A 26,129-nucleotide genomic window follows, 5' to 3' on the forward strand; every position below is an offset into this window, starting at 1 on the left:
ACCCTATGGACAAGACTTCTCCCTGGCTTCCAGAGGGTTTGGGCCAGGCTGGGCATGGACCCAGCTTCCACAGAAGTCAAAGACTGAGGGCAGTTTGAGTCGGCCCAAAGATAGAGCACAGTCCAGAAAAGGCTCACCCACCACATGGTTTAGGAGACTTGAGTTCTAATCTGCCGCCTGACCCCCAAAACCTGCTATAGGACTCTTTTCCCCACCATGAAATGTATAACCTACTCCCAAGAACTGACACTTGGCAGAGTGAACAGCACAGATGAGCAAGGGTGTTAGCAGAGTCAAGTCCAACACAAGATAAAAGGTGTCCCTGTGGCCATGCAGAGAAGCCTGACAAAGTAAGCCACACCCAAAGCTCTCCTCAACAGGCAGAGGCATTTCCTAGGATGGTGGAGAGCCAGTGGAAGGAATGCCTTGGACACCTAGTGCACCAGAGAGGTATCAGGGAGGAGGGGCGCAGGTGGGGTGGGGGTGACTGAGCAGAAGTGTCTTCTACTTCCTCCCGCAGACAGATGGAGAGACTGGCAGAGTAAGCTCAAAGCAGGCAGCCAAGTGTGTAGCCTCCAGTTTTTATTTTATTTTATTTTTTAAAAAAGAAGTTTGACTTAAAAAGGAAAAACATTTTGGAGGAACCTAAATCCAACCCTCCCCACCCCCTACACACACTTTTCAGTTTTTCTCCTGGTCTGGTGCTTAGGAGTCTCTGGCTATTTTTCAGCTTCTGGAGCTCAGGTTGCATTAATGTCTCCAGGGAAAGAAGCAGTTGTTTTGTTTTGTTTTGTTTTTCTTCTTAATTTTAGGGATGAAGAAAAAAAAAAAAAAGGCGGTTTGACTTTCTCTTTAGAACAGAGAAAAAGGCTCTGCTGGGTCTCATCTGCACTTTAGAAGCACAGGTTTTTTGGAATAAAGCAACTCTCAAGAGCTTATGAATATTATAAGTGTTCTATCCATGTGATTGTCCCCCACTGCATGAGGCAGAGAACACCTCAGACTCTACATACCAACTCCCCTGGAGAGCAACACCCTTCTCCTGAATTATGGTGGAAGGGATTAAGCTAGAGCATGTCTTGAGTAATTTTCCTGTTTCAGGGTCTCTCCTTCGCCCCGCTTCCTCCACCCCAAAATGTATCTCCCTTCTGATTTTTATTCCCCCTTCTGACTATTGTAGACAGTCCTCCCATCCCCAGAGGTCCTCAGTGGTCATTCTTTCCATCCCTAGAGCTGAATTTCTTTCTTCTCCGTCTGAACTGAGAAGGGAAAAACAGATGCAAGAAAGAGGTCCCCTGAGGAAGGCTAGCTGGGCCATTAGGCAGGGCCTCCCAGGGTGCTCCAGGTCTGGTCCTCAGTGCTAGAATCAGTTGAACTAGGACAGTCAAACGTGGTCAGCCTCTCAGGGCTGACTCCTACTGACCGAACTCAGTGATGGGCAACCTAAATGAGATACCTAATCAAAGAACTTGTATCCAAACCATATCCAAAGAACTCTCCAAGCTCAACAGTAAGAAAACAAGCAACCCAACTTTAAAAATGGGCAAAAGACACTTCACCAAAGAAGATATAAAGGTAGAAAATAAAACCCTGAGAAGATACTCAACATCATCATTCATTAGAAAAAAAGCATCTTCAGCCCACAACAAGAACCACCACCCACATACTAGAAAGTCACACATATAAGGCTAACAAACATAATACAAAACACTGACAATAGCTGGGCGTGGTGGCACACGTCTGTAATTCCAGAGTCTCAGGAGACTGAGCAGGAGGATCACAAGTTCAAAGCCAGCCTCAGCAACTTAGCAAGGCCCTAAGCAACTCAGTGAGACCTTGTCTCAATATAAAAAATAAAAAGGGCCAGGGAAGGGGCTCAGTAGTTAAGTGCCTCTGGGTTCAATCCCCAGTACAAAAGCAAAAACAAAAACACCAACAAAACCAGGTGCTGATGAGGATGCAAAGCAACCAGAACATTCAGACACTGCTGATGGGAGTGTGAAAGGGAACAGCCACTAGAGAAAACAGTTTGGCAGTTTCTTACACAGTAGGCAAATACTTCCTGTACAACCCAGCAATCTCATTTCTAGGTATTTACCTAAGAGAAATGGAAACTTTTGTTCGCGCATACATTAAGAAAAACATACATGAATATTTATGTTGGCTTTATTCATAGTCACAAGAAACTGGATACAACACAAATTTCCTCCAACTAGAGATAGATAAAAATGAAAATTTAAATGTAAAAACCTGTGATACAGCTGGGTGAGTTGGCATGCACCTGTAATCCCAGCACTTGGGAGGCTGAGGCAGGAGGATCTTTTGAGTCCAGGAGTTTAAGACTAGCCTGGGCAATGTAGCAAGACCCCAGCTTAAAAAGCAAAACAAAACAAAATATCCATTCAATGGAATATTAATCCTCAATACTAAAAAGGAATGAACTACTGATACATGAAATGACATTGGATGTATTAAACTAAGTCAAGGTCACATTGCATGATTCCATTTATTTGACATTCAGGAAAAGAAAAACCCTAGAGACAGAGAACAGATCAGTGGTCATCAGGGTTGAGGGAAAGAGGGAAGGTTTGATCCCAAAGTGGCAGCAGGTGGGTGTCTTTTGGGGTAGAACTGTTCTGAATCTCAATTGTGTTAGTAATCTCACAACCCTAAGCATTTGCCAAAACTCATAGCATTGTACACCAAAAAAAGAAATTTACTGTAAATTTAAAATAAAAGCAAAAAGACACAACAAACAAATGCCCCTTTGGAGGAAGTTTAAAAAAAAGGTGGAAATAAAAATATTAGATGATGTTAGCTTAGTAGATTGGGGAGGTCATCAGAATTTAAACATTTACAGTCCTGATTATTGTCCAGAATGAAGGAAGAAATATTGATAAAATTTACTTCTTTTTTTTTTTTTTTTTAAACTAGGAAGGATGCTCTTCAAAATGGGAGGGTAACTGTTCAAAAAAAAAAAAAAAGATTATAAAACGCTTAGCTTCTAAGCCAATAGAAGCCATAAGATAAGGAAGAAAATAAGCAAATAAGCCTAGCAAGGTGGCACAAACCTGTAATCCCAGCAATTTGGGAGGCTGAGGCAGGATGACCACAAGTTCAAGGTTGTCCTCAGTAACTTACTGAGGCCCTGTCTCAAAATAAAAATTAAAATTAAAAAAGGGGTTGGGGATGGTAGAACACCCCTAGGTTTAATCCCCAGCAACACACACACATTAGTGGTTTAAAAAACATTAAATAAGATGGTGGAAATAAATCCAAACATACTTTTGATCACAATGAATGAAAACAGATGAAACGCACCAGTAAAAAGACTATATATTCTAAAAATTCAGCTATGCTATTACCAGAATGACATGGGAAACTTGCAAGGAGAATTGGTTGAAGACAATAGACACAAAGAAAATATTAACGCAAATAACGTTGGCATAGAAATATCAATATCCAAAAATGTGTAGTCTTTATTTAATATCTACTATATGTAGAGACCTGTCATAGGCCTATGGGGTGATATGGAAGAAACAACTCTGATCCTAAGTGACTACAGTTAGAGTAATAACCACATGATTCTAAATTACTTTATTTAGTCAACGAATATTTGTTTAATTACTGTGTAAGTCAGCAAAAGATGGTTTCTTTGGGGGGTGGATACCGGGGATTGAACTCAGGAACACTTGACCACTGAGCCACATCCCCAGCCCTATTTTGTATTTTATTTAGAGACAAGGTCTCATTGAGTTGCTTAGAGTCTTTCAGTTGCTGAGGCTGGCTTTGAACTCTCGATCCTCCTGCCTCAGCCTCCTGCACTACTGGGATCACAGGCGTGCACAAAAGATGATTTCTAAAAGTGGGAAAAGGAGTGAAGCATACCTGGAATTCCAACAATAAAAATATTTCTTAGCCCATGTAGTTGGTTTCTTAATGAACCATGCCTTCCTGTATTCATGCCCTCGTATAGTTTCCCACTATGAATCTGGAATGGACTGGTGACTCATTTAATAAATAGGATGTGGCAGAAGAGAAATGCCAATTCTGGGCCAATTATGAAGGCCCAGAAACTTCTGCTTTTCCAACCTGGTGAATAAATCTGCCATATAATAGCACAACTGTATACTCATGGAGATGTTGTAGAAAGGAATCTAGGCATCCCTTCCAGTAATGCCTGGAAGCTCAGCCTTCCAGTAATGCCTGCCAAAGTGCCAACCTTGGACATTGTACCAGTTGAACCCCAGGATGTTGCAGCTTCAGTGACATCACATGCAGCAAAACTGCCCATCAAGCCCAGTCAATCTGCAGAATCATGAGAGATAATAAAATGGGAAAGTTTGGGAGGCGTTTGTTATGCAGTTATACATAAGGAAAACAATCATTTTCAATGTGTGTTAGACACTGTGCTTGCTATTTTTTTCCACTAATGCTCGGTTATTTAATCCCTTCAATTTAGAGGTGTGTATAACTAACTCCCACCTTAACAATGAAGAAACTGAGGCTTGGAAAGATGGTCACACAGCTACTAAGGAATAGAAGCAGGGTTTGAGTCAAGAACTTCTTGACCGTGGCTCCACATACCCAACCACTGCATTATGTGGCCAGGTGAGAGTATCAAGGGGGGAAAAGACATTTCAGAGCAAATCACATTGTCTGTGTCCCTCCTACCATGAGCTCCCTTTATGGTTTTCCCTTTTTCTTTTTAAAAATACCTTTATTTAATTTATTTAATTTTTTGTATGGTGCTGAGGATTGAACCCAGTGCCTCACACATACTAGGCAAGTGCTCTACCACTGAGCCACAACCCCAGCCCCTTTCCTCTTTATTTTTTTTCATCCTGTGCTACTGAGGAGGGAAGTGGATTCTGGAAACATGATCAGATAAGTAGGTGGATGACATAGTTGGGGTTTTATTATAGTTTTGACACATTTAACAACAAGCACTAATTATCCTCGGTGTTTGGTAGTCATTTGAGAACATGTAAATGCTACATCTGCTTGCTGCCTGTCTTTCCTTCCAGACAAAAGGACACATGTTCCTGACAAGGGCATGTGCCTTGTTTCTACCTGAAGTCACCTGAACTTCAAGATATGGGAAAGGAGCTGAATTTTTAGGACTCTGCTCTCCTCCATAGCCCAGGAAAGCCTTCAGGACTTTTATGGATGCATCTGGTGTTAGAGATCATCTATTCTCCACCTCATTTTCACAGATGAGGAAACAAAGGTCCACAAAGAGGTATGAGAGTTTTCATCAGTCAGGTTAGGACATATCTCCAGAAATCTACTCTAGTCCTCTCTGAACTCCAAGGTCCTGTGGAGTCTCCTCCCAGTTTAAAATAGGTTCCTTGGATTATGATAGAGGTATTCTCCAGCTTAAAATAGGTTCCTGGGATTCAGCAGGCTCTAAGAGTGCTGAGAAGAGCTTGGATCTTGTTGAGAGCCAAACATGGTGCAAGAACTCAACCTTTGGACATTCAGCACCATGGACAGCTCAACAATCCTACAGAGGCAGTGGGAGGTGGGAGGCTGGTCTCTCTGCAAATCAGAGTATTGGATTAATCCTAAAGACCATCCAGTCCAGTCTCCTCAGTTTGCATGACTTGGGCAAGGTCCCACAGCAAGTAGGTAGAAAGTCAGATATGGGAGCCAGGAACCTATTCTTAGTGGCACAACCAGAGCTTAAGTCAAGGTCTCCAGAATCAAAATCCCCTCTTGGAAATGACAAGAAGAAATATGAGGCAAGAAAACAAGATAAATAAAAGAAACTGAAAGAGTACCCGGCCCTGACGGGAAGGTCTGTGATTTGGCCTCTAACTGCCAATTCTTGACAGGAGCTTCCTACTTCTCCGAGGTGATGTGGCCTTTCAGCAATAATTTAGTTACCGTGGCAACCTTATTCCAGGTTTCATCTCCATGGCAATTCATTAGAGTTTTTCACCCTCTGGTATATACACATGTGGTTGTCCATATGTATATCCCAGTAAGTTTAATATAAAATCATGTTTTTGAAGGTGAACTATCTCATTATCTAGGTCTGCAGCCAGGAGCATAACAAGGCACATTCTAGGGTGGAGAGGACCCAGGGCATGAAAAACGGATTGACATTGCTATTGCAAACCTCTCCTAATCATTACAGCTCAGGGCATGGTAAGTTTACCATGGCACAAATAATTTCTCCTTTCCTGTGATCATTCTAGTTCCCTGTTCCATGGCACAGGCTCTGTTTTGCCTGTGCCAGTGAGAAGTGCCAGGGCAAAGAGAGAGGAAGCTGGTTCTTCAGACAACAATCTCTGTGGCACCCCAGGGATGCCTCTCCTGCTTCTCTTATCCACTACATGCCACTTTGGGGCACCCTTGGAGCTGGCAGGCTAGGTGGCAAGGATTTTGATAAAAGAAGGCAGCCACTGTTCAAATATTGGTTCCACCACCTCCTGTCACTGGGCCTCCATTTCCTCTATTTCACAGCGAGAGAGCTACATGGGGACCCCCCCTGACCCCAACAAGCCCCATCCTGCAGTGGGGCCAGAGCATCTTTCCTGTGCCAGAGACCCTGGACATCCACAGATCTGTCAGCCTCCCTGCATTGGGCTGTGACCAGACTCTGTTCTAATAATGAGAAACTCTGTTTAGTAGCTGTAGATGGCAAACAATTCCATTCTGTGATAAGGAGAGTGTGTTAAGTAGTGTTATGGTTTAAATGTGGCGTCTCCCAAAATCTCATGTGTAAGACATTATGCAAGAAGGTTGGGGTTGGGTTATAGTCAATGAATTAATCAATGAATCAATCCCCTGATTGGGATTAACTGAGTAGTAATTGAAAAATGGTATGGTGTGGCTGGAGGAGATGGGAATTGGGGTGTAGCTTTGGGGTATATATTTGTATCTGGCAAGTGGAGATCTCTCTCTCTGCTTTCTAATCATCTTGTGAGCTGTTTCCCTCTGCCTCACTCTTCCACCATGATGTTCTGTCTCACTTCGAGCCCCAAGGAATGAAGCCGGCCTTCTATGGACTAAGACCTCTGAAACTGTGAACCCTCAAATAAACTTGTCCTCCTCTACAACTGTTTTGGTCAGATCTTTTAGTCATAGCAGCGAAAAAGCTGACTAAAACAAGTAGATAATGCCTTAAAATGGAATTGCTTATGGGACAAAAAATAACTAAAGAGACTTGATGGTAAATGATTGAGAAAGAAAGAGATGGACACTCCTCTGTGAGGATTTCCAGGTCTCACCTAAGAACTTGAGCTTATCAGGTCATGAGGCCCCACCTCCTTTCCCGATATACGAAAGATACTTGTTACCTTTCCTAACCCTTTTGCACACTCCCCTGGAGCTCTTTCTCACTCTAGTCCCCACCCCTGCCCCAAGCACTCAAGTGATTGCACATGGCAGAAGCAGACATATGGGGACCAGAGCCTAATCTGCCATTGTCTGACTGTAACTGGGCTCTCTGAGCTTCCATGGCCTCATCTATGAGCCCCAATATACAGGGTTGCTGTGAGAATTAAATAAAGAGCTATTTGTAAAGTATTGGTCTCAAGGTGAAGGTCAGTAAATATCCTCTCCACCTTTTCCCTTCCTCATCTCTCCGTCACTTCTGAATGTTTACAGCTTCCATCCTGGAGCATGAAGACGATTTCTGCCAAAATGATCCCAAGACCACAGTGGGAGAGAAGCTGGGACACAAGTACTCCAGCTACCATGAGTCTTAAGCTAAGCTTTTTCATCAGAGTTCATCTGCAAGGCAGGGGCATGCACTAGAGCTGTTCCACTCACCTGGACAGAGGCTCAGAGACCTGGAAACAACATAGTGCCCAATAATAGGGGATCGGTTAGATAAAGTGTGATGTGTGCATAAAAGAAAACAGTACAGCCCTTAAAACGATGGTGCGTGTGGCTACTAGTTTCCAACATAAGATTTGATCACCGTTTATTGTCAGGTGGAAAAATAATCTCACAGTATATGTTCAAAAGAGTACATATACTATAACATTTTTTGGAGAAAAATAATCTCAATTTTAGCTCTTATCAATCCCTAAACATATCAAAAGATAAAAGCCAAAGAATTCGTGGCAATTCTTCCCAGGTTGCAAGATTGTGACTATCATTTTGCCTCTGTTTTTCTTTCTTTGTTACTGTAAGTATTAATTGCATGTGGAATAATGTTAAAAACGAAAGCACACTGAGGATGACCTCCATGGTTTTTGCAGTCTCTTTTGAGCTGGCATCCAAAGACTTGGCACGATTCAGCTCTCCCTCGTGCTGGATTAGGGGATCTGTGATTCAGCATCTCACATTGCTCTGACCAACTACATCCTTTTCTGACCTTGAACTTCACATGGGTGGAGACAGAAATGCATCTATCCTTTAGAACATTTTTTTTCACTTAATTCATTACATTATCAAGAGCTTTTATTAAGCTTTTATCAAAACTGTTCTTGTTCTGTTGCTGAGTTGGGGTTTGGGGAGAGCGACTCTTAGCAGCCATAGCCATGCACCCTCTGTGTGAACTTGACTTGGACCAGAAAATGGGAAAGTAAGTGGCATGGTGATGTAAGCCCTCCACCATCCAGTTCCAAAGCACATCTTGCCAGTGGGGGCACATCAGACTCAAGAAGTACACCCCTGACTCAGAGGACAGGACATGGACAGCTTAACCTAGTCTCTGAGATGCAGGGAACCAGCTACCCCCAACCCAGGGCTAGTGCTTGGGGCTTCAGCAGCTGCAGGATGGGATTAGTCTCTGGCTCACCCCTGGCACAGTACCCAGTCCACAACAGAACTGTAATTGACACTGGTCAAGTGAATGAACTTGGGCAATTCCATGAAATGGAACTTGTTTCCTCTTCTATAAATAGGAAGCTAGGAGAACGTCTGCTCCTCTTACTAGCTCCCTAGCTACATGACCTCAGGCAACCTTTTTGGGCCTGTTTCCTTATCTATAAAATGTGGGTAGTAATGAAACTCTCGTCACAGGGGCAGGAATTCTGGGTTTGGCATATTGGGCACTCAACACAGTATTTCTGCTTATGAAAAGTGCTTTAAAACTACAAAATGCTTTGCAAATATGAATTACTATTTTTCTGTCCAGGGATCCCATTTCAGAGAATCAATTCTACTTTACTAGGAGAGAGTTTATGTATACACAAAACTAACAATAATCATAGTTATCTTTATTGGGTGTCTATTAACACCATGCCCTATTCCTATTTTCCACATGTATCATGGGAGCTACAGACCTTATTGTTCCCATTTCATACATGAGGAAACTGAGGCACCAAGAGGTTGAACTTTCTTAAAACCATGAAGCTAGGAGGTTGAGCAGCCAAGATCTCACAGACCAAAGTCTCAGGTTTCTCACCTGAATCCAGGGCCCTCTGAGATTTGACCCCTGTGTTCTTGGCAGGCCTCCTGGGAAGAGCTCTTGTTGCCTAAAGGCTGAGAGTGAGAGGGTGACTCTTGAGATGAGGCCCCTCCTCCATTCTTCACAGCACCCAAGGCTCAGGATTCTGATCTGGTGTGGCCCTTCTCAGGAGCTGTGCACCTTTCGTTCCTGCCTGAGGTTCAAGTAGGCAGCTCAGCAAACACACAGCAGACCTTTAGGAGAACAAAGAAGGACTACACGTGTGATTCCTCACCCACTACCCCTCCCCAGGATCCTGCTTCTCCTTGAGATGTGAGCTTTGCCTTTGTGTGTGGCTGCATGCGTGAGCACATACCCATGCACGTGTCCACTAGTGCACACTTGAACAGCACGGGATGTGGGGGCAAACATGCATGGTAGTGCGTAGAATCTTCACGGTTTTTTGTTTGTCTTTTAAGGCTTTCCTTTGTCAGGAAATTCCACTCTTGAATCAGCCCCACTCCCACCTCTCGCCCCACTCACATTTAGCAGCAGACCATTTTATTATAGGAAAGATCTGGTAGTGTTCACTCGAACACGGCCAGGCAGAAAGAAGCTTTTGTTCCTCTTTAAACTCTTCTTTCCCAGTCTTTGGGGCTTTATGTGACTGCTGCAGCTGTCTGAGTGGCGTTCTCTAGGTTAAGGTCACCAGGTGGCCTAGGCACCTGGCACCTGTACTATCTGGAGCCAGGTGTCCTGGTTGCCTAAATCATCAAAGGCTACACCAAAGTCACACCAAACCATCATGGAACATCCTTGAGGCTAGGGGATTTGTCCCATAGATACTTAACAAGGAGTCCTTGGCCCCTGGCCTCACTGGCCTGGCCCCACTGAATAAACCTATAGGACAACAGGATGAGGGGGAAGGAACACATCCCAATATTGATAATTCTGACTGCATAGGACTACCCAGGAAAATTCCAGGTGCTTGAGTCAATGACTATCTGTGCTTTTGTTGAGATACTTCTCCTACCACCTCCTCCCTTAGGAGAAGACATGAGAAAACATGAGAAGATTCTCTATGCTTCTTGTTCCAAAGCCAGTGAAGGCATCAGCCATCTTCTTTCTCATTTCTTCATTTCCACTCCTGGCAAAAGAGGAGTGTGGAAGAAATCCATTAGAGCCTTTCCTGCCAAAATCTCCCCACATATAGGGGGCCTGAGTGGGGCCATCACTGGGGCTAAGGGGGCATGCACAGCCCAGAAGTCCAGCTACTCTCTCTAGTCTCCCCAGTTTCAGCTCTACCCGAGACCAAACACTTGCAGATGGCAGAACTGACCCCCTCCTCTCAACCAGTGAGCACCAAGGTTCTTACTGCTTAACACAGCTCTAAGAGAAGTTGGCACCTCCAGGAGGCATTGGATTTGGGGGGCAGCTGGAGATCTCATAATGGGAGGTTCCGATTCCCCAGAAGACTATTGCAATTGGAGGCCATTTTCTCATTTTAAACGTGGTGGGTCCCCTTGCTCCTCGGGGAAGCAACAAGGAGTCTTCTCTGAGCTACTCACCTACCTTCTGTAAGTGTGTGGGCAAAACAAGCCCTTAGATGGGGCTTTTGATTTTATTAAAATTTTAAGTAGATCTAGTTTCCTTACTCTCCCACCCGCCCAAGTGAATTCTGTGTGTTCATTTTCCTGATACCCTGTTTTCCTCTTTTGGGATTCAGTTCACCGATCCCCTCCCCATGCCCAACCTCACGGAAGAGACTCAAATTTCTGATGATTTAATTAATCGCACCAACTGTCAGGTCGGCCGGAAGGACCCACCTCCGCTGTCGGTGTAGAAAACAGTTCCGTTATCCATTCGTGGCTTGGTCCCGGGTGTGGAGCCCCAGATCTGCTTGCACCGCACCTCAGGAGGTCCACAAAGGAGCTAGATTTTTCTGGACGGGTTTAAAAGTCTCCCCCCTGGGATGTATGCCTCCCTCCGCCACACTCCCAACTCCCACCACACACACCCACAGGCGCTGGTGGAAAGTCGCCGGACATCCGACGGCTGCCGTTTTATTACAAAAATTTCTTTTCAGATGCAAAATCAGGCCAACAAGCTCAGCGACCCCCATTCTTCAACCTCTCTTCTACTCCGCCCGTGACCTTTCCTCCGTTAACACGCACAAAACTCCCACGCGAGCGACCTCAGCCCCACACTGCATCCCACACTCAGGTCCACCCTGCCCCGAACTTCTTTAAAAAAAAAAAAAAAAAAAAAAAAAAATCTGTTAAGAAACCTTATCCCCCCGCTGAAGCGCACAGGACAGTGAAGGGCGTGGAAGTCCCTTTCCGCGCCGCCGCAGCCGCGAGTCCCGCGGTGTCCATGCTCGTAGGCATGTCTCTGCCCTAGCGCTGCGGCTGCCGGGCGGAGAGGGGGACGAGGGTCCAGGTCTCCCTTTTCGTAGCAGCTCTGGCGAAGGCGGCAGGCTCCGCGCTCAGTACAGCCCCAGGATGGCGGCGCCCACGTCCTTAGAGGGCCGGCGCTCTTGCACCAGAAAGTTGATCATGCTCTCGGACTTGATGAGCAGGTTGCAGCCCAGGAAGAAAACGCCGAAGACCACGGTGAGCGACAGCACGCATACCACGGCGATCTGCGCCACGCGCGACACCCACAGGCTGCGTTCGTCTGGAGCCAGTCCCGCCGGGACCCCGTCGCTGGCGGTCAGCGGCGCGCCCCCAGAACAGCAGTCTAGCCACGTGCCCAGCCCGTGACTGCGGTTCCCCAGGGCGGCCCCTGCGCCGCTGCCCACTCCGCCCACCTCATCCAAGCTGCTGTGGTTCAGGAAAGTCGCGTTCATCGTGGCGCTGCGCCCGGGTTCTTGGCGAGCGGTCCGGGGCGCACGGGGAGGCTGCCTCTGTTCGCGCTCTCGGGGACGCTCTGGCGCGGGGTGGGGGAGGGAGGAGGGCTGCCCACGCGTGGCACCTTCTCGGGCCGCCTACCCCTGGGCACCGGGCAGGAAGCGGTACAGGGAGGAGCGAGCAACAGGCGGCGCAGGAGCAGGAGCCGGAGAACCGCGAGCGTAGCGGTGCTGGGTTCAGCTCCCTGCCACTCGGCCGCCCCTCCCCTTCAACGGCCCCGCCCCGCCCCGCCCCGCCCCACCAGGCGTCTCGAGGGCGGGAATCCGGGCGGGAATCCAGGCGAGGGCTCAGCCTCCCGAGTCCCACCACTGCAAGGGGTCGGAATCCCGCGACAGTCCCCAGTCCTAGGGCCGGCGAAAGTTGTTATCCTCTGGGCTAGAAAATCTCCCCAAAGCGTCCAGGATTTGGTGCTCTCAGCGGTCAGGTTCTTCCGGAGTCTTACCTAAATCTCGTCTTATCTCTTTCTTTAAGCCGGAGTAGGCCTCCCTATACATCAGAGGAGTTGTGATCACCAGCATCACTGCTTTCACCCGGCCAGTGTCCTCGGGTAGCCCGCGTTCCGCATCGCATCGCCTCTGCGGGAAACTCCCAGCTTTTCCCGTACTGAAGGCTGAAGTAGTGGTGCATTGAGGAGTGTTCCCTGCCTCCTCCCTACATCCCCCCTACCCTGCCCCATTTAATTTTTTTAATTAAAAAATAAGCTATTCGGAAAAAAAAAAAAAAAAAAAAAGCTATTCGAGTTTTTGTTTTTTACAAAAACATAGTCATTGTAGACCGGTCAGAAAGCATGGATTAGCAAAATGGAAAAAATCGAAAACCTCATAATCTTACCATCCAATGAAGGCCTATGTTGTCACCTTGGTACAAACTCTTAAGGCCTTTCCTATTTGTGCGGATCTGTATACATACATTGGAAGTGGGGGTGTGGTGTTGGTGCATACTGTTTGGTGCAGCAGGTATCTGGCCTTTTAGTCAACTGGGTTTCTTTGGAGAAATGCTGGGCTACGTCCTTTACCCACCTCACTGCTGAGAATAGCTCCTGACCCTCATGTACCCTGAAGTCTGGCTACCTGCTGCAAAGAAAGCAGCCGGTAAGGGTGAATAGGGTATGATACAGGGACAGCCTGCTCCAATGCGTTGTGAGGAACTGAATGTGATGGTTGATCTTTGCTTTATTAAGCACCTACTATATGTTCAGTGACTCAATACAATACCTCACTGGATGCTGGCACCTGCACTGGAGTTTCAGCTGGACTGTTCTCTTCACATGAGGAATCAGGGACTAAGTGTGTGCAGTTGACTTACCCCAGACCACATAGTCAGTTAAGCTTCAAATCCAAAATTTGAGCCAGATCTGTCCTGTTCCAAAGCTACACTCTTTATTATTGCTGCGCCCCTTTCTTCCACTCTCCCTGAACTGATTTCTCTGGATTGGAGATCAGGGAAGGAGAGATAAAGACATTATCTTTGACCTGGAGCCAGAAGGGAGAGAGAACTTGGGTTTGTGGACAAAATTAGGTAAGCTGGCAATTATTGATCAAATTCCAGCCATTTGGGACTGGTTGCTGCAGGGCAGCTGGTTGGCTTCCTGGGCTGCTGCTGCAGGCTCCTGGTTAACACTCTTGTTTTCACGTGTGTTCTCATCCCTGTTTGGAGATTCCGTGTCTCAGGCTCCTCCACATCAGGAGTGGGCTTTCTGCCTGGTTTGAACCCACCCAGCTGCTCCATGTCCAGTGCTCCTCCCTTCTAGCAAGTGTGGTCGCAGTTTGATATATATTAACTTGTCACTCTTACGATTTCCCTGAAAGGTAAGTGTATGTTAGTTACTGACGTCTACATCTCAGATTTCCCCAAACCAAGCAAATACATTTACTCTCTCTTATAGTTTCGGGGCAGGGAATCTGGAAGCAGTTTAGTTGGGGACTATAGTTCTGGATCCCTCATGGGGCTGTGGTCAAGGCGTTGACCAGGACCACAGTCATCTGAAGACTTGACTGGGGATGAGGATGGGCTTTGGACATCACACCCTTGCTGGCACAGGTCTCAGTACCTAGTTGACTGTTGGCAGAGGGAACGTCCGTCCTTGCGATTGAATCTCTCCAATGTCCTGCTTGAGTGTCCCCATGACACAGCAGCTGCCTCACCTCAGAAATACTCTTTTCACTTTCTTTCTCTTTCCTCCTCCTCCTCCTCCTCTTATGCCTCCTTCTTTCTCTTCTTTTTTTCAGTACTGGGGATTGAACTTAGGGGCATTCTACCACTGATCCACATCCCCAGCCCTTTATTTTTTATTTATTTATTTATTTATTTTTGGTGCTGGGTATCGAACCCAGGGCCCTATGCTTGTAAGGCAAGCACTTTACCAACTGAGCTATCTCCCCAGCCCTTTATTTTGTATTTTGAGACAGGGTCTCACCAAGTTGCCAAGGCTGGCCTCCAACTTGGGCTCCTTTTGCCTCAGCAGCCCACCCCTCCCCCACCTCCACATCACTCTTGAAGAATGTGCTAGAATGTAATCAACTGGTGGAAAAGAGAGAGTCAGAAGAGCAAGGCTGCAGAGTGAAATATTAACATATGTTAAATATGTTATTTAATCTTCGTAGCAAGACTTGTAAAATGAAATCCTCAGTCCCATTTGACAGATAAGAAAAATGGAGACTCAGAAAGGAAAACAATCTTGCCTAAAGTCACAGAGCCAGTAAAGGGCACAGCCAGGATTTAAATCCTTAGATATCTTACAACCAAACCCAAACTCTTTCCAGCGCTTGGTGTGTGGGTGTGGGCACATGTGTGCGCAGGGGTATTTCATGGTCAGGGAAATACTGGAAGCCTCTGAAGCCAGGGGGAGGGTGTCTCAGAAACCCAATGAAATGCCTGTTAACTGGGTTGCCTCCCCTTCTCTAGAGACAAGATAGCAGGTGCCTCTGGGCTCAGCTGCCACCCACACGGGACTATTTTTACCCTCTACCTCAGTGACAGTCTGCATCTCCAGGCTCTGGAAGGGCCATCTGGGCAGTCTGACTCTCCAGGAGGGCCTGCCACCCAGAGGCTATCTGCCCTGCTGTCTCCGCAGCTGTTTCTGAATGAACCTTTAGCCCTGTGGCATGACTGGGCCATCAGGGTCAATATGACATTCCCCTGTCCCAGAACCAGAGGTTGAATAAAACCTCCCTAATTAGTATTAGTGGCTGGATGAATCTATGGAAACTAAAATGTCTACAGTCCATAGCTTTTTAAAAAATTTTTGTGTGTGCACGGTATTGGAGATTGAACTCAGGGCCACACACATGCTAGGTAAGTGCTATACCTCTGAACTGCATACCCAACCCACCTCACTTTTTAAAAAATTTAAAACAGGGTCTCAAAAAGTTGCCAAATGGGCTGGGGGTATAGCTCAGTTGGTAGAGTGCTTGCCTTGCAAGCACAAGGCCCTGGGTTCAAATTCCCAGCACTGAAAAAAAAAAAAAGTTGCCAAAGCTGACCTTGAACTTGTGATCCTCCTGCCATGAGTAGCTGAGATTAGGGGTATCATGGACTCTGGCGCACTCACAGAAGTTTTAAATTATTCACATGTTTAACAAGGTTAATAAAGTGCTATTTTCATGAGCCTTTTTAATGAAGAGGTAAGAATGATTTTATTTGTGCATTCATAACCCCTTCCACCCCTTAGGAAAATGTAAATGAGTGTTCCTCATACGACAGTGTGCTGCAGGGATGCCCCAGAGTCCTTCAGCAGAATTTATTTTGCGAAGTGGTTTCAAACACCCACCCCCCAGGATCCTGTTTGCACTGTTCATTTTTCGGCAAATTCTTCCTGGAACAGGTAAAGGTTGCCTTCTGCCCAGTTCCTGTCCAAATGGTCCCACGCTGTAAACGGGTGGCGGCGGGGTGGGGAGGACTTAATAACATTTCACTGCATCTAGGTACGGAATTAAAATAAACACAAGCTGCCCGGTTCAGCCTTTGCCCCCAGCGAGATTGCCACTGCAGGGTTGGCCCTGCTCTGTTTCCTGGAAGTGGGTGGAAGGCAGAGGGAGACTCCCAGGCTGTTCGGGCCAGTGTGACCTTACCCAAACTGGCAGGAGAAATGCCTGGCTATGGCGGGGGAAGAGGTCTCTTCAGGAGTGGAAAGGGGACAGTGCAGGTTAGGTGCCACACAGTGGGGCGCAGAGACAGTATCACAGGTGTAGTGGGACTTCATGCCCCAACCTCCTGCCTGATGTGTGTTTTAGAGGATATTTGGATTTCAGAGATCTGGGATCTAGTTTTTGCTCTACCCCTAGATGACTGTGTGATCTTGGACAGGTCAACCTTCCTCTCTGGGCTTTGATTGAGTTCTCCATAAATCAAGGGAACATGATCAGAACATCTTTAATAAGACATTATTGACAAAAGCCGATCCTTGGGCCAGATGGGCCATAGTCTGCCTTTCCCAACTGCAGGCACAGGCAGCACGAGGTAGAGGTCTGTGACTGGTCTGCCCCTAAAGTTCTACCCAGGTCTCATTACCACAAATAAGGAGATTGGTCACTATCTGAATTCCCCAAGCCATGCTTTTTGGACCAGCAGTGCCGTGAAGCCCACGAGAGAGGAGACACTGGCCTAAATAGTCTCTTTACTGCAGGTCTTCTCAGGGCCTTTAATATGTGGGTATCTCTAATGAAGCCCCTATGGGGGTCATAGGGTGAGACCTTAAACCATGGAACTCCTTTTTTTTTTCCCCTAACACCACCTGATATTCTGTGCTACTATTCACCACTCAGTGCAGTTTGGGAAATCCCCTCTAGACTCCCTCAGCCTTAGTTTCCTTCCCTGTAGAACAGGCCTCTGCCTCCTAAAAGTGTTGGGAAGGTTAAATAAGGTCACGTCTGGAAACAGGCCTGGTGCAGTGCCTGGCACAGAGTAAGTGCTCAATAAATGCTGGTAGCTCTTATTTATAACACGATTCTTTCCCTTCCAGCTCTGACATTCTGGGCTTCCAACTGCAGCGTGTAATTAAACTCCAGAGCATCTGGCTTCCCAAGTTGAAAGAAAGGTCCTGCTGGGTTGCCCATTTGTGCACCCGCCTCGCTGCCACCCATCACGCAGGGCGATGCAGCAAGACACCGCCCCTGATGACTGAGCTTGGGTGAGGGGCTTCCCTGTTGGGTTCAGATGCCATGGGGAGTATTCGAGATTATGGAAGGGTGAGAGGACAGGTCAGTGCTGCTTTATGGTTACAGTGGTTTGGATATGGTTTGAGTGTCCCCAGTGGTCCACATTTGTCTGATCTCAGTGTGGTGGTGCTGGGAGATGTTGGAACCTTTAAGAAGTGAGGCCTAGCAGGGGTCCTTGGGTCAGTGGGAGCTTACCCTCAGAAGGTATTAACAGTTCCTTAAGGTGGTGGCAGTCTACCTGATCTTGAATTTTGAACCTCCAACACTAGGAGCTAAGTAAATTTCTTTACTTATAAGTTAACCTGCCTCAGGTATTTCATTATAATAACACAAAACTGCCTGTTCTATTGCCTGTCAAGCAATAGAACCTGTCCTGGACGCAATGATCCTGGCCACTTTCAAGTACGTGTGACGGATTGGGGAGCAGTGCCAGGGAGAACTGAATTAGAGAAGGTGAAGTAGAACAGTGTGCTGTGTGTGAGAATCAAGACACTACAGCTCACATATTGCATGATACTATTTATATAAAATATTCAGAATAGGTAAATTATATTCACAGAGACAGATTGCAGAATGGTAGGTAGATGCCAGGGGTTGGGGAGAGAGGTACATGCAGAGTATCTGTTTCCTTTGAGAGGGATGAGGTGTTTTGGAACTAGCTGAAAGTAGTCATACAACATTGTGAATATACTAGTTGCCACTAACTTGTTCACTTTAAAATAGTTAATTTTATGTTACTTGAGCTTCTGATGCTATAGCACAGTAGCTTGCAAGCTCAGCTTGCACACTGAAATTACCTGGGGAGATTTTTAAAAATCTCAAAACTCAGCCCCGCCCTTGATCAATTAAACTTGACTCTAGGAACAACATTTTTAAAGTTTCCCTGGGGAATTCTAATGCAGAGCCACTGTGGTAGATAAATATTCATTGACATAGAAAGATGGCTGCAACATACTACTATAAAGTGAAGAAAAGCAATTATCTAAGTGTGTACTATATCACTTTTTGTGGTAAATTTCTCCATGTATGTGCATTCACAGACTCACACGTATGAACAATAAATGCAGACCCAATGACAGTGGGTCAGATGAGACTATGAGAAATTTGGAATTTTTTTCTTTTTGTTATCTTTTCTTCGTTTTTCTTTTGGTTTTGTTTGTTTTATATATTCAGTAATTAAATCCAGTGGTGCTTAACCACTGAGCCACATCTCCAGCCCTTTTTATGTTGAATTTTAAGACAGGATCTAAGTTAGTTGGGCCTCGCTAAGTTGCTGAGGCTGGTCTCGATCTTGCAATCCCCCTGTCTCAGCCTCCTGAGCTGCTGGGATTACAGGCGTGCGCCGTATGCATCACTATCCTATTATTTACATTTTTGTAATTTTGAGATGGGGGTCTCACTATGTTGCTCCAGCTCATCTCGAACTTCCAGGCTCAAGCAATCCTCCTGCTGAGACTCCAGGTATGTGCCACTGTGCTCAACTTCAATTCTTTGAAAGCAAAGGGAAAAAGGCAGCTGTCACCAGCCACTTCACTGCCTCCTAGGAAAAGGCAGTCCTGTCCCTGACTCATCATCTTAGGGATGCTTTCCACAGCGTCATGCAGCTATTGGCCTCTGAGTCTGTGCCTGTCCTTGACAATGAGGCAGACCGACCCTGCTGACCCTTCTTCCTGGGCTGATGCTGTGCTTTGTTAGCTACGGAACGCACGCTGGGGCTGCAGGAACAGCTTCTGTGAATCACTGTGCCCGTGGCTAGGCACTGCAGCGCCTCTCTTCCTGCATATGGAGCCTCATGGTCACATCCTGCCTAAGTCCAAGCCCCAAGACCTAGGACGGGAGGATGGAGACAGAGGCAGCTTCCCCTGTTTTTTGTTTTTGTTTTTGTTTTTAATATCTTTATTTGATTTATTTATTTTCTTGTGGTCCTGAGGATCGAACCCAGTGCATCACAGATGCTAGGCAAGTGCTCTCCCACTGAGCCACAACTGCAGCCCCAGCTCCCCCTGTTGACCTCTGCCTTGAATTACTTGGAGTCCCTGGACATAGGTTCTCTTGTTCTTCAGCGTCAGTCTCTCAATTTTTAGGTAGTGGTGTGAAATGACGACGATTTCCCATCCTCCCAACTTCAGTCAAGCATGGCCACGGGACTCATTTTAGCCAATAAAATGTAAGTAGAGTAGTCTGCATAATTCTGAAAATTGCCCTAAAGAAAGAAGAGTGCTTTTCTCCCTCCCCTGCTCCTTCCTTCGACCTGGAATAGTATACTGTGGGGTAGAAGTCATGTCTAAGCATGGCTGAGCAACAGACAGGGAGGCTAACGTTCTCTCTGTTGTTTCCTTCGGTACCCCGTCGGCTCTAGATTGAATCTCTCAGGGTGTCTCAACACAAGAAAGAAATGAGCTTTAACCTGGTTCAGTCAATGATAATGGGGTTTTCCGTTCCTTTCAACCCAGCTTGATTCTAACTGACACACAGAGCTTCCGACTTGATCCTTGGGACCTGAGTTCCTGCCTTGGTCACCTACCCAGTGAGAAGTTGAGGGGCCTGGCTTCCTCCTTTCTTTTGTATTTTAATTTTTTTTTAATTTTTTTAGTTGTCAATGGACATATATTTATTTATTTTCTTTACATGTGGTGCTGAGAATTGAACCCAGTGCCTCACACATACTAGGCAAGCGGTCTACCACTGAGCTACGACGACCCAGTCCCATGGCGTCCTTCTTTCTGACACTGGAGGTCTGACCCTGCCCCAGCTCAGGGTAGACTCTGCCACCTGCATGTTGCCTTCACCTTGCTGTCCGCCACCTGCAGGATTTTGTGTCACTGGGCTTACCCCTTGCCAGGGTGGAGTGCAGGACCCACTCTGGTTGCTCTCCTGGAGTCCCTGTCCCTTTCTACTCATCCCCGTACCCTCAGCTCCTGTCCCGGACCTGGACATCTGCAGCAGGGTCTACCCCATGGCATCATCTTTAATTTACTCGTTCGACATGCATTCATCAAGTGTCTGTTGTAGGCATTTGGGACACAACAGGAAATAAGACCAGGTGGAATGGCTGGCCCAGTGCAGAACACAGAGCGCCAGCTGCAGGGCAGGAGTGTCCGACACAGCCACCAAATACTGATCACAGGGAATTTGGGGGAGTTTCCTTTAAGGATGTGCTATGATCCTTTGGCGATGTCACAAAAGAAAGCCACTAGCCATGTGCCTTCTGGAGGAGAACACACCTACCATGCACTCATCTGGCCAAAATTAAAACCTTAATCTGATCAGGCCTCTAGATTCAACTAACAGTTGACAAGAAATGTAAAAGAGAAAAACAGGAGTGAAGCCACATTAGAGGTTTGCAATCCTCAGATCCAGGTGGCAGATAATCTGCAGGATAAGTGTTGTTGCTACTTCAATAATACAGTGTAAGGAAAAAGAGAAAGGCGAAAGAGAAATGTGTAGATTCAAAGAGTTTTAAGGTACATCAACCAATCATAATGTGTGCTTCTTATTTGACTCTTGTTTTAATCAAGCTGTTAAAAAATGCTTTTTGGCAAAAAACAAAAACTGAACACTGACTAAATATGTGATCGTGTTGCCCATCGTGTGGGGCCTTGGCTGCCCCCTGCCCCTGCCCAGGCCTTGGTCTCCCCATCTATGAAAGGAAGAGAGGGTCTGTTTAATTCTGGCCTCCTTTTACTCTGTTTTCCCACTTGAGCCCAGGAGTCTTTATTTGGTGGCTGTAACAACCCAATCAGTGTCCACAGAGTGTAAAATGGCCAGGAAGAGGGCACGGTAGGCACCAGTCCAGGGCCCTGGACTTTGGCAGAATCCAGACCAGGAGAAGCTGCTTTCCTGGGGCGCTTAGCCTGGAGTATTAAACTGCATGATCTCAGGTGGACTGTTCCACCTGGGGAAGGACGGGAGAGAAACCACGGAAGGCCTCACCCACCCATGGACTGTGGCCCAGAGTTACCAGCTCACTAGGATGCTCAACCTTGTTTTGATACCCGAAGGACTTCTGGTGCATTCCCTGGGCCTGCATCCTAGCCTGATCTGGTCTTGTTAGGTTAAGCTGCTTTACACAGATTCCTGTGAGCACAAATGAACAATATCACTACATAGCTCCATATCACCTGTCCCTTATTTCCTCAACGCTGGCCTTGGCTCACCAGTCCTTCTATTACTATCGCTGTTAAAGTATCAACCTTAGAATGGAACCTCACACACCATAAATGCTCAACACAAAGGGGAAGGGGGACCTCCCGGACCATTGTCGGCACTTAAGCTTCTCTTGAAGCATTACAAACTTTATCTTCAGAGGCCTAAACCAGAACACCCCTCATCTGCTACCAACACCAACCAGTTTAAAACATGAACCAAAGAATTGAGAAAGACCAGTCCATCCAAGTGTGTACTACACAGTAGTGGCTAAGCCTGGATTCACATTCTCAGGCAGCCTCCTACCAGCTCTGTGACTTTGACGAGTCACTTGACCTTTCTGCAGCTAATTCAACAAGAGTGCTGTGAAGGTGAAATGATTCCCTGTGTCCAGCACTTGGCATCATGTCCCCACCCTGGCAGCTCAGTGTTAGCAAGTGCTTTCTTTGGAAGGCTCCCATTGCCACTCCACCGTCTCCCCTGCCCCCACGAAATCTTCTCTCCTTTCTCCCTCCCTTATAAAAATGAGTTTTCCAGAGCCATCTTGAGCTAAGCTGGTTAGCTAAGCCTGATAGTTTGCAGCATCTGATCGTGGAAATTGCCCTGCTTCATAATTGTGAGTTTCAGGTCAAGTGAGGGCACCTTGAGAATTACAACCCTCTGGTGCCATCTCCAACTACTCCATGTCAACCCTGTGGGTGACAGACCCATAGCTACAACGGCTGCCCCACCGGAACCAGGAGGTCCTTCTAAAAAGATTTGGGAGCACCGGGAGGTCTCCTGGTGCTGAGGGATCAGCAGGGTGGAATCAGGACCAAATAGACGAGGGTTCAAATTCCATCTCTACTAAGAATAAAGGGGGTGTTTAACACTCCGATGATATTTAACTCCTATGATAGGGAGCCCACAGGAACGAATTTTAAACCTTGAAGCCCTGCAGCCCCCGCTTCCTGTACATGGACCACTTCTGCCCTCTAGTGGTCTCTCAGTGAATTGCACAGCAGGTACCGGCCCAAAGATAGGGAAGTGGGAGGAGCTTTTTCCCACTTCTCAATCTACCTGATGCAGGGTTCTCAACCACGCCCAGCCCTTAACTTCCTTTTCACAAGATATATTTTATGTAACGATACTAATTTTTAAATATTTTGGGCACCTTTTCTGAGGTGTTGATATACAATAAGCTGCACATATTATAGAGTACAATTTGATAACTTCTGACATATGCACACCTGGATTTATTATCAAAATCAAGACAGTGAACATATCCATTTATTCCAAAATTTCCTTGTGCTCCTTGGTGATTCCCTCCTCCTTTCCCTTCCTACTTCCCCATTTCCAAGTTACTTCTGATCTGCTCTCTGTCATTATAGATCAGTTTACACGTTCTAGTTTTATTCAAATGGAATCATACAGTACTGTGTTAGCTTTCTCTGACAAGAAAAAATACCTGAGATATGAATGAAGTATCATTTTCTAATAGTGCTGAGAATATAATTTCTTCATGTTTTTGTGCTCTGATTCATAATTCTGGAAGTATTCAAAAATTAGTATAGTATTTGCCTCAGCTGTAAATGTAAACTGATGAAAGGTTTGTAACATTAAATAAATTGCACTTTATTTTTCTTTTCTTTCCCTTTTTGGTACTGAGGATTGAAAGCAGGTACTGAGGACTGAACCACTGAGCTCCATCACCAACTCTTTATATTTTTTGAGACAGGGTCTCACTAAGTTGCTGAGGCTGGCCTTGAACTTGTGATCCTGCTGCCTCCCGAGCTGCCGTGATTACAGGCATGCCTTGCCACGCCTGGCTCATGGAACAGTTCTGATAATTGATGAATTATGTACATCTTCATTTTTTTTTGTATTAGTGCTTTTATTGAGAAGAGTATAACATCTAACAACTGTAAGTAATTCTGCATAAGAGAGGTCTCAGAGGTGCGACACCAAAAACTACCTTACACCTGTTTAATTAAAACAAAGGAATGACATAATTGGGAATTTTCACTTCACAGAATCTACTCAATCCTTCATTTCCCCTGTATCAGAAAAACTGTCATTATCAATCAGTATGCGGGTTGAACCGTTCACTCTTTTCATTATTGCAATTATTTGCAAGAAAAGCTGTCACTGAAGGACGTGGTTAGGTTACAAACCACAGATTATTTTAACAGAAAGGCAAGATCTTACACCTAGGAATGCAAAATTTAAAAAAAATTGGTAAACCACATTGTTGTTTTTTAATTTGGTCACAGCTCTGTTGAATTGCTGCAAGATTTCACTGGCTCTATGTGACAAGTTAGTTGGGCTGGAGTAATCATGCAAACTAATTCTAGATGCTAATGCCTATACCTGGAGTCTTCACTAGCATCACTATCATTCTTCCAGTGATCTAGCTTGATAAATGTTTCTTTTTTTACGATTACTTCATTCCTGAGTTTCCCTCTCATAAGAATTTGGGATAATAAAAAAATAAAGAAAAAAATAAAAATCACTTATGCTTTATAGAGATGATTACTGTTAAGAGACCAAGTAAATTAGAATCTTTATTGGCTTGGAATATTGTTTTCCTCCCTTCTTGCATAGCTAAATACTAGTAACCTTTTGTATCTTAGCTGAAATGCTTCTCTCCTCCTCTCCTTACCAACTTTGGCTCCTCTTGCTAATATTGGTGTGTTCTCAGAGAACTTGCACACTCAACAGTGGGGTTGAGAGAAAGACGGAGGGGCTTCCCTAGCCGCGCCGAGCTATGTGCCAAGTGTCTTGTAAAAAATGGGTAGAGATGAGAAGGCTGTGATTGGATGCATTTCTCTGTAGCTCAGTGGTGGAATCCGGCCTGGAGACAGGTCACCAATTTGGATAAACTCTCCCAATGCGTGGGTGCAGATAGAAGGGAGCACCAAGGCTGAGCCACAGGCAGATTTGGGTAGAGGCTGAACCTGCACGGAGAATTGCCAAGGGTGGCTGGTGCCATGAAATCCGAGCAGGAGGATGTCCCAATCTTGCCAGGACTGTCAAAGGGGCCTCATCTTCATTTTATTGCTCATCCCAACACAGCTCATGAAAGAGCACTCAGACGTGTGCAATAAAAACTAAATCCAGTCATCTCTGACATTTTGCTAACTTTATGTCATAGGCAAATACAGTTTGATACAAATTTAAGGTTTGTATCATATTGAAGGAATATTTGTAGAGGTATGAGGATAGAACATATTGTATGTAAGAGCCTGTTATTTGATATGTAACTTGTAAATATTTAGACAGATGACCTGGGATCTGCATTTGTCCTTTTGCCCAGAATTGATCTATGTGAACCAGCTTGGATTTTCCACTTCTTGGAATGGATAGGACTCTGCCCAGGTGTGGAAAGAGTGGTGACAGAGGATGGGAGAGCAGTGACTGAGACTGGGGGTCCTTGATGCCCTCATGGCTGTGGCATGCCCGGTGCCTGGGAATGTTTCTGTGCAAGGGCTCAGGATGCTTAGCTGCTGTGGCAATGGCCTGCACCAGGAGGCTCTGTGCAAGGGTCCTGTCAGCTCTGGCCTTGATCTCGGGCACACGGCCCCTGGGAAGGAAGGAATTCTTATGCTAGACAACTACAGTGTCTCACCACTCGGCTTCTCTGGTTCCTGCCCACTTTCCAGTAACTTTAAACAATGCACTTTCTTGAGAGCTACACAAGGCTCCTAACGCTGCACTTTGCAACTGTGGATTACAACTGTGGAAAAGCTACATAGATGTCCTGGTTTCTGTAACTTTCCTGAATACAAAGACTAATGGTTGCATAGTCTTTAACCCGAAAATGAGACACGTACAAGTAACTCCATCTGCATCTCCATCAGAGAGCAGAGCTCCACCTGATCCCAGCTTAATCTTCAAAATCTGTGTTTCAGTCTTTTTTTTAATTTTTATTTTTAAAGACTGCATTTTGATTCATCGTACACAAATGGGGTACAACTTTTCATTTCTATGGTTGTACACAGTGTAGATTCACACCATTCATGTAATCATACATATACTTAGGGGAACACTGTCTGTCTCAGTCTACTATCATTCCTTCCCCGACCCCCTCTGGCTCCATTTTCCTCTACACCATCCAAAGTTCCTCCATTCTTCTCTTGCCCACCCCTGCTACCCGCCCCAACCGGTATGTATCATCATCCACTTAGAGATGGATGATGATTGGTTTTTTGGTCTTGGCTTATTTCACTCACCATGATATTCTCCAACTCCATCCATTTACCAGCAAATGCAATAAATTTATTCTTCTTTATTTCTGAGTAATATTCCATCGTGTGTACATATACCACAGTTTCTTTATCCATTCATCAATTGAAGGGCATCTAGGTTGGTTCCACAATCTAGCTATTGTGAATTGAGCAGTTATGAACATTGATGTGGTTGCATCACTGTAGAATGCTGATTTTAAGTCCTTTGGGTATAAACCAAGGAGTGGGATAGCTGGGTCAAATGGTGAGTACAATCCAAGTTTTTTGAGGAATCTCAATACTGCCTTCCAGAGTGGTTACACCGATTTGAAACTCCACCAGCAATGTATGAGTGTGCCTTTTC

The 26,129-nt window shown here is 45.7% G+C and overlaps 2 protein-coding genes across 2 annotated transcripts in view; one reads left to right on the top strand and one right to left on the bottom strand.

The window, feature by feature from the left end:
* Window positions 1-11,232: 11,232 nt before the first annotated feature.
* On the bottom strand, window positions 11,233-12,684 carry RPRML (reprimo like). The gene has a single exon (XM_079130714.1). It carries the CDS (start codon window positions 12,195-12,197, stop codon window positions 11,835-11,837), a length of 363 nt encoding a protein of 120 aa, XP_078986840.1. The 5' UTR covers window positions 12,198-12,684; the 3' UTR covers window positions 11,233-11,834.
* Window positions 12,685-13,646: 962 nt separating this feature from the next.
* LYZL6 (lysozyme like 6) overlaps window positions 13,647-26,129 on the top strand; it is a 45,396-nt gene continuing 32,913 nt past the window's right edge. The window contains exon 1 of the mRNA XM_079134998.1: window positions 13,647-14,066. The gene's annotated coding sequence lies outside the window, so the exon portion shown is untranslated. The remainder of the gene's footprint in view (window positions 14,067-26,129) is intronic.

This window comes from Sciurus vulgaris (assembly GCF_902686455.1).
Source record: "Sciurus vulgaris genome assembly, chromosome: 3".
In the NCBI taxonomy this organism is placed as follows: Eukaryota; Metazoa; Chordata; class Mammalia; order Rodentia; family Sciuridae; genus Sciurus; species Sciurus vulgaris.